A 6554-nucleotide genomic window follows, 5' to 3' on the forward strand; every position below is an offset into this window, starting at 1 on the left:
GGTGGATCTGAGAGCTGTTGGGGGCCAACCTCTGCCACCCCAACGCACATAAATGGTGTGCGCCCCTGGAACCTGGGGGGGCATGGTGGTGACAGCCCAGCAATGGTAAGTGTGGAGCTCCTGCAGATGTTGCCAGCACTGTTGTTGGTGGTGGGAGGGGTGGCAAGTGCCAACCAGGGGTCGGTGACCACTTGCAGGCGCTGCTGGCATTGGTGGTGGCAGCCAGGGGTGATTGCGGACTGCCTGCAGACGCTGCCAGTGGTATCGGTGGCAACGTGGCAAGTGGTGATTGCCCGCAGCCACCACCAACATTGCCGGTGGCATCTTTTTGCAGGAGATACACCACCACGTTTGGGGGGGGTGCATGTGCACCTGTATGCACCCCTTATGTGTCACCCCTGCCAATGCAAGTGTTGGATCCCTCCCAGAGCAGTGATTCTCAGCCTGGACTAAGATCCTTTCAGGGGTGCTGCAGCACTGAGGGGTGCAGACCCCGTTCCCAAGACTGTCCCAGCCATTGCTAAGAGGAAGCTGCGGCCTTAGGAACTCCCTGCCCTGCTGGGGCTTTTGGGCTCTGGAGCACAAGAACAGCCCCAGCATCTTTCCGCAGGCAACACCCAGGTGCAGGCTTAGCACTGGTGCTACCCCCCACTAGGGGCACTAAGAATACAGAGGGGCTTAAGGGGCCTTGGGGCTGCCTCAGCAACGCACCACTGACTCCCATGTGAAGGAGGTGGGGGGGCAAATGCAGCAAGAGAGGATGATCTAGCTGGGGCTGGTCCTGCTTTGAGCAGGGGGTTGGACTAGATGTGACCTCCTGAGGTCCCTCCCAACCCTCATTTTCTATGATTCTTCTGCAGGTATAAAAAAATATTTTCTTTCTTTGAACTAATTCATTCTACATTGAAAAATCGCTTGGGCACTGAAAAAGCAGGAAAGCTTGTCTTTCTTTTTCAGTCTATGAATAAATAAGAAGAGGAAGGTGAAGACTGAGTTTGCTGCGTAACCCAGTATTTTAAGTTTCTCATGTTGACCTGGCTGAAATCTATTTAATTTGTGTTAAAACCACATTTCATATTTATAACTTAAATAGTTAAAAATTCAAAAAGACCTATGCTTTTTGTTAAAATACTTATACGTTTGTTCTTGACGAAAAATATCTAAAATACATAAGCTTTAGTTAAAATGATTTAAATGCCATAATTCAGTTAATATGAAAAAATCTCAAAATATATCACTGCTTTAAAATGGATAGTGTGTACCTTCTAAAAATGAAACCTACATCTATCTTTGAGCTGTGAATAATATGTATTAAGGTTATATCAAACAAGAAGGCACTTTTTGGACAAAACAATGATTAAATCGAGGCTTCCCGACTAGTGGTTTAAATCATGATTTCAACCACGATCTAAACTGATTTGATTTAAATCAAATCCACCCTGGACATCCTTAGAGACATAGATAAGTCATCCAGGAAAGAAGGTCTTGGGGCTAGAGCTCACAAGCAGGAGTAAGATGTGGCTTCTTCTCCCAGCTCTACCACTGGCTCACTGTTATGAAAGCAGGTCATTCCCTTCGGGTTTCAGTTTCCTCCCCTGTACACTGGGAATAAGTACCTGCTTCCCTTGGGTTTGTCAAAGGTAACCTGTTAGTGCTTGACAACTTCCTGATGGCGTTAGTTAGAAGTCATTAGAGAACATCTATTATACTGCACCTGACAATATCACCCATCCTTCTCCGAGTCCTCGTTTTTGTTACTCACCTAGACGTGCCCTGGTTCTGGGTCCCTGCATCTGGCTCCGGAGCTCTGGCCTTAGGTGGAATTTCTTAGCTTCATCTACAAGGTCTCTGCACTGCAAACTGCATCGAATAAAAGGCTGGGGAAAAAACACAAGCGTGATGTATGTATGATTTATTTGCAGTTCCCCAGAGATAATGATTTTAAAATAAGCTCCATGGGATTTCAGTGGCATTAAACTGATTTGCATGACGGGCTAATAGAGAAGGTGGCCAATGCCACAGATGAATAAGGACAAAAGGCTTCTTGGAGTTGGATTTCAGCTGAGGAATCAATAAATTCAGAGTAAGGCAGGCATACTTCCTTGATTCCCTGAACAGCACCAGATACTGCAGGTTCCCTAGCCAAAGTGAGTACATTACCAAACTAAATTAAACTAAGGGAAACAGTGTTTAAACAGCTCACGTATGTTTTTGCTGAGGCTTAGCCCTGCGGCATCCAAGCTGATTTAAAATCAGTTTCATTATATGGCTGCAGCCAGTCTCATGTGCACCTGGCCCTGGACTAAATCTCGTCTCCCCTCTCTCGACTTCAGACCTTAAATATACAGTTGTTTGCAACCTCCATTCTTTTGGCAGAGGGACTGGATGTTATTCTCCTGAATGGCCTTTGCTCAATGTCAAGGGGTCAGCCTCCTCCACGCAGCACATGATACTATTAATTTCTGCACCAGACTGTAAATTGGTTTTCAAAGAAGTGTTTCTTTTAGTGCCAGTGAAGGCAGCACAAAATCCAGATAATACACCTTGGAGACAACAGGCCAGTGCCTGCAACTAAGCCTCAGACCTAGCCTGGAAAGACCACCTCAAACAGTGGGAAACCTGAGACATGGCTGACAGCACCAACCTGCTACTGATGTAAGCACACTGGTTCAGAAACAATGCAATTAAATTGGTACCAGTCCCTCTATGGAGGCTCAGATTTCACTGTTTAGGGTGGATCGCGTCAGTCTGACTTGAGTCCAAACCTCAGAAAGCTAAACGAATAGAGAGGTAGTGAGCTAGGTTAATCTGAAGTCAGGCAGAAGTTAGGACAGCTTAAAAACTGGTTCAGAGGGATGAACTTTCATAGGTGTCGAGCCATTGTCTACAGAAGTATGCGTCTCTCTGACCCACTTAGTCTCTAAGGAAGTCATCCTTTCCTGCCTTCTAACAAAGCTACATATATTTCAGCCACCCTTGTACAGATTTTCTTAAAACAGTTTAAGGGGGCTGTGATGCTTTAGAATATGCTTTAGCTTAATAAGTCATTTCTGAGTGTAGAAAACCCTGAAGGATCAGCATTCACCTCCTACCAGTTGGCAGGGACTCAATAACCAGGGAACCTGAACTGATCACATTTAAATCAGTGCTGTAGCAAGTGATAGATCCTGTAATCCCTTTACCACACCCCAAGTGGACTATGAAGATGATTTCCTTTTGGCACATAAGTTTCCACTGCAAAGGCTATGCTATTTTATTTTGACCACCACCACACACCAGGGTTTACCCCTGCCAAACTCTCAGTTGACCAGAGGAGGGCAACACAGAGGCCTGAACTCTGCATGGGCCCAACATCACTGGCTCTACCAACCTGTTGATTCTGGATGTTTTTCTACCTTCCATTCATCTCTGCATCCCTTTCTTCTTATATCAGGTAGCTCCCTCCCTTTGGACCTCTCCTCTGTTGTGAGATAGCGCCCTCCTCAGCTACCCCTAGTGTTGCCAGGTACTTGCTAGAAAACTAGTAGCTTCTCATCAGAAAAAAACGGCCACGTGATATAATGGCCTGGGGCAGAATTTCCATGCCAGCGGTTTTTACTCCAACAGCATTATTTATGATTATATCACAGAGCAAGGACAGCATGGTCCATAATGACTGAACAAAGGCTACACAACGTTACCAGTTCCGTTTTTGATAAAGTATGAGTTTCAAAATACCTCTACAGCGAAATCCCAAAGCATGTATTTGTTTTCCCAACCTTCGCTTCATCCATTTTTTCTCAGACAATCTCCAACAATCTGTTAATCAATGTGAAGGGACTATTACATCTCTGGACTGGCTAGTATTTATTACTAAACAGTAGACATACACATTCCCAAGTGCCAAGCAGCCCATGCTGCAAGCAACTCAACACTTCCATTGCCTGGGTCTTCCTTCCAACTGAAGGGCCCGATGTGTGTGTTTAGAGACTTGATTCTTACACTGTTACAGGAAACTGTTCCCTGCTCCTGATGACAGTAGTGAAAAATGGCACCTCCAACAGACTTGGGTACCATGGGTTACAGGTCATCCCTGAAAAGAATCAGGAGAGAAAGAGACCCTAATGTCTTCTATACAAGGGAACTGAACTACGAGATGCAAAGGCACAATAAAAATACTGACTGTTATCTCATCTATACCACAAGATTGCTGTGCTGTTGATACCTCGGTGTCTATGACGTCTGTGATGTAGCGAGGGGTGAGAAGTGGCATGCGCACATACTGCAGCAATTCTGGCAGAGAGGCTTCCCGCTCCTTTTTCGAGTGCTTCACCCAATTTATAACTGCCTCAAAAACGGGTTCTTCAGAATCCACCTAAAAAGAAAACTGATCAAACTTCAGAGAGACTGTGCATGAGCAACCCTGGGACTTCAGCCTGTTGATTCTGCTTCTCAGTTAGCAAAGAGGCTGAATGTTTTAAGGTTCACATTTTTAAGAGGGTTTGGATTCATTATATTTATAGAAGACACCCTGAAATTCCCTTGATTTTTTTTTCCTGAAGTGCTATGTTTTCTTCCTTTTATGACATCGCCTCTAAGAGACTGTCAGAGCTTTTCAGAGCCTTTCAAATTTAACCAACTTACTCTTATCAACCCTCTGCTGTTTAGGCAATCTATCCCGAAGTTCTTTAAATCGCATCCTGGTGCGTTATCTGCATTTCTGCATCTCTTAGAAACTTCTTCATCGCACATGCATCAGACCTCTACAGTGGGGGATGTTACAGTGCAACTCTCACTCCTCCTTGACATCCATATTGATCTAGCTCCTTCCACTTAAAGTCATCTTCAGACACCTACCCCTCATTGACATGTATTTTCTAACTCAACTGAAATCTGCTGCAGAGCCTCAAGCACTTTGGCCAACCTTCAAAAACCGAATTCTTCCATTGCTGGCAGCTGCAGGACATATTCGCTGCAGCAACTCACGAGAGTCGACAAATAACGAAGGCTTCAGTATGGTACAGGGGCTAAGCAAGAACCAGCCATGGGATGCAAACAGTCACTTTCCTACTAGCATAACCAGTATTTCACTCCATCCACATAAACAGCACCATCTGAAAAGACAGCTCCACCTCCAGGGCTTTGGGTTCTGGATCTCAATTAGGACTTACCACATCAATAAGGGCAAAGTAGATGTTAGGATCTGAATAAACTTTACAGTGGATTCCACTTCCCTCCAAAAATAGCCAGATGAGGGGAGCTAATCAGTAATCCTGGAGCCGGGGATAGTGCTGGTGTTAAAGACAGGCCACAGTTCTAACCAGGACAACTCAGGATGAGGACACACATGATAATCAAACTGTTCCTGAATGCCATGGCTTGTGAATGAGTTCACAACTGGCTTGGGTCACAGGTGTTTGTATGCACAGTGCCCTAGTATTGCAGGCAGAGCGGTCACCTTTTAGGTGCTGAAGTGCTATGGCTCCAACACCAGGATGGGGAATGAGCAACCAGCTTGGCACACCTCCCAGTAGGTTAGCTGGAGGGATTACTTGTACCTAGGCTTTGGCAGTCCCGGGGGGACCCGTGTCTGGGTACATTTTCACTTTGTTGGTTTCCTTTGCTTTCTAAACATGAGTTCAAAAACTTCAATAGCCGAGAACTGATCAAAACACAGCGTGCTTGTCTGACTTGGGATGGCAGTGATGAGAGGGGTGGGAGGGTACTTGGACACATGCTTTTGGTTTCCCAGGGACTGGGGTGGGGGCATGATGAGTTAGGCAATGAGTTCGCAGCTAGTCATTAGAAAGATACCTTGTTCAGGAAAAGTTATGCCAACAAAAGGGAAAAAAGGAAGGCAGCAGGGAGGCGGTGTATGACAGCAGACAGCTGTGCAGCAGGGGAGAGTGATGCAGTGCGAGATGTCTGGAGGACAAACCACATCCATGTCATAGGATGCTTGGTGCTCACAGGTAACAATGAACTGGTGCCCTGTGAACTAGCTCAAAAGGAGTACCTGATTTTCCAGGTACAATTTTGAACCACTCCAGGTGATTTTAAACTTGTTTAATCAGCTGGTAGGTCTGTCCGTTTCAGGTTGAATCTGCTTTTAAATAGGCCTAAGTGTTACATGTGTCCATGCCCTCATACAGTACAAGTCCAAGGGGTGAAGGAAACTTTCTATGCAAAAAAGTCTCTCTCTAAAGATAGGAGGTATCCTACCAAAGTATATCCAAAAATATTTCTTTTCTTCCTATCTTTAACTCAGTGGACCTTTATCAAAGACAGAGGGCAAAGTCTGTATACATACACAAGCTGTTGACCTAGAAGCAATGGCCATAAACTGTTAGAGGATGGTTTCAGGTTGGATATAAAGAACTTCTTTACAGAACGGTGACTAGAATGGGGAACAGACTTCCCAAGGAAGTGGTGCAGTCCCCAACCTTGGAAGTCTTCAAGAGGAGACTGGACAAACACCTTGCCAGGATCATTCGATCTCAGCAGTATTGCTGCCCAGAGCAGGGGGGCTGGACTCGATCTTTTAAGGCCCCTTCCAGCCTTTCATTTCTGTGATT

At 45.4% G+C, this 6554-nt stretch overlaps 1 protein-coding gene across 2 annotated transcripts in view; it reads right to left on the minus strand.

Moving 5' to 3' along the window:
• KLHL12 (kelch like family member 12) overlaps positions 1-6554 on the minus strand; it is a 56410-nt gene that overhangs the window by 23732 nt on the left and 26124 nt on the right. For both annotated transcript variants that reach the window (XM_019513833.1, XM_019513832.1), the window contains exons 5-6: positions 4205-4354; positions 1763-1877 (exon numbers count right to left, since the gene is read on the minus strand). In XM_019513833.1, the coding sequence (XP_019369378.1) occupies positions 1763-1877; positions 4205-4354 (265 nt within the window). The remainder of the gene's footprint in view (positions 1-1762; positions 1878-4204; positions 4355-6554) is intronic.

The sequence above is a fragment of the Gavialis gangeticus genome, unplaced genomic scaffold, assembly GCF_001723915.1.
Source record: "Gavialis gangeticus isolate Ggan-Ray unplaced genomic scaffold, GavGan_comp1, whole genome shotgun sequence".
NCBI lineage: Eukaryota > Metazoa > Chordata > Crocodylia > Gavialidae > Gavialis > Gavialis gangeticus.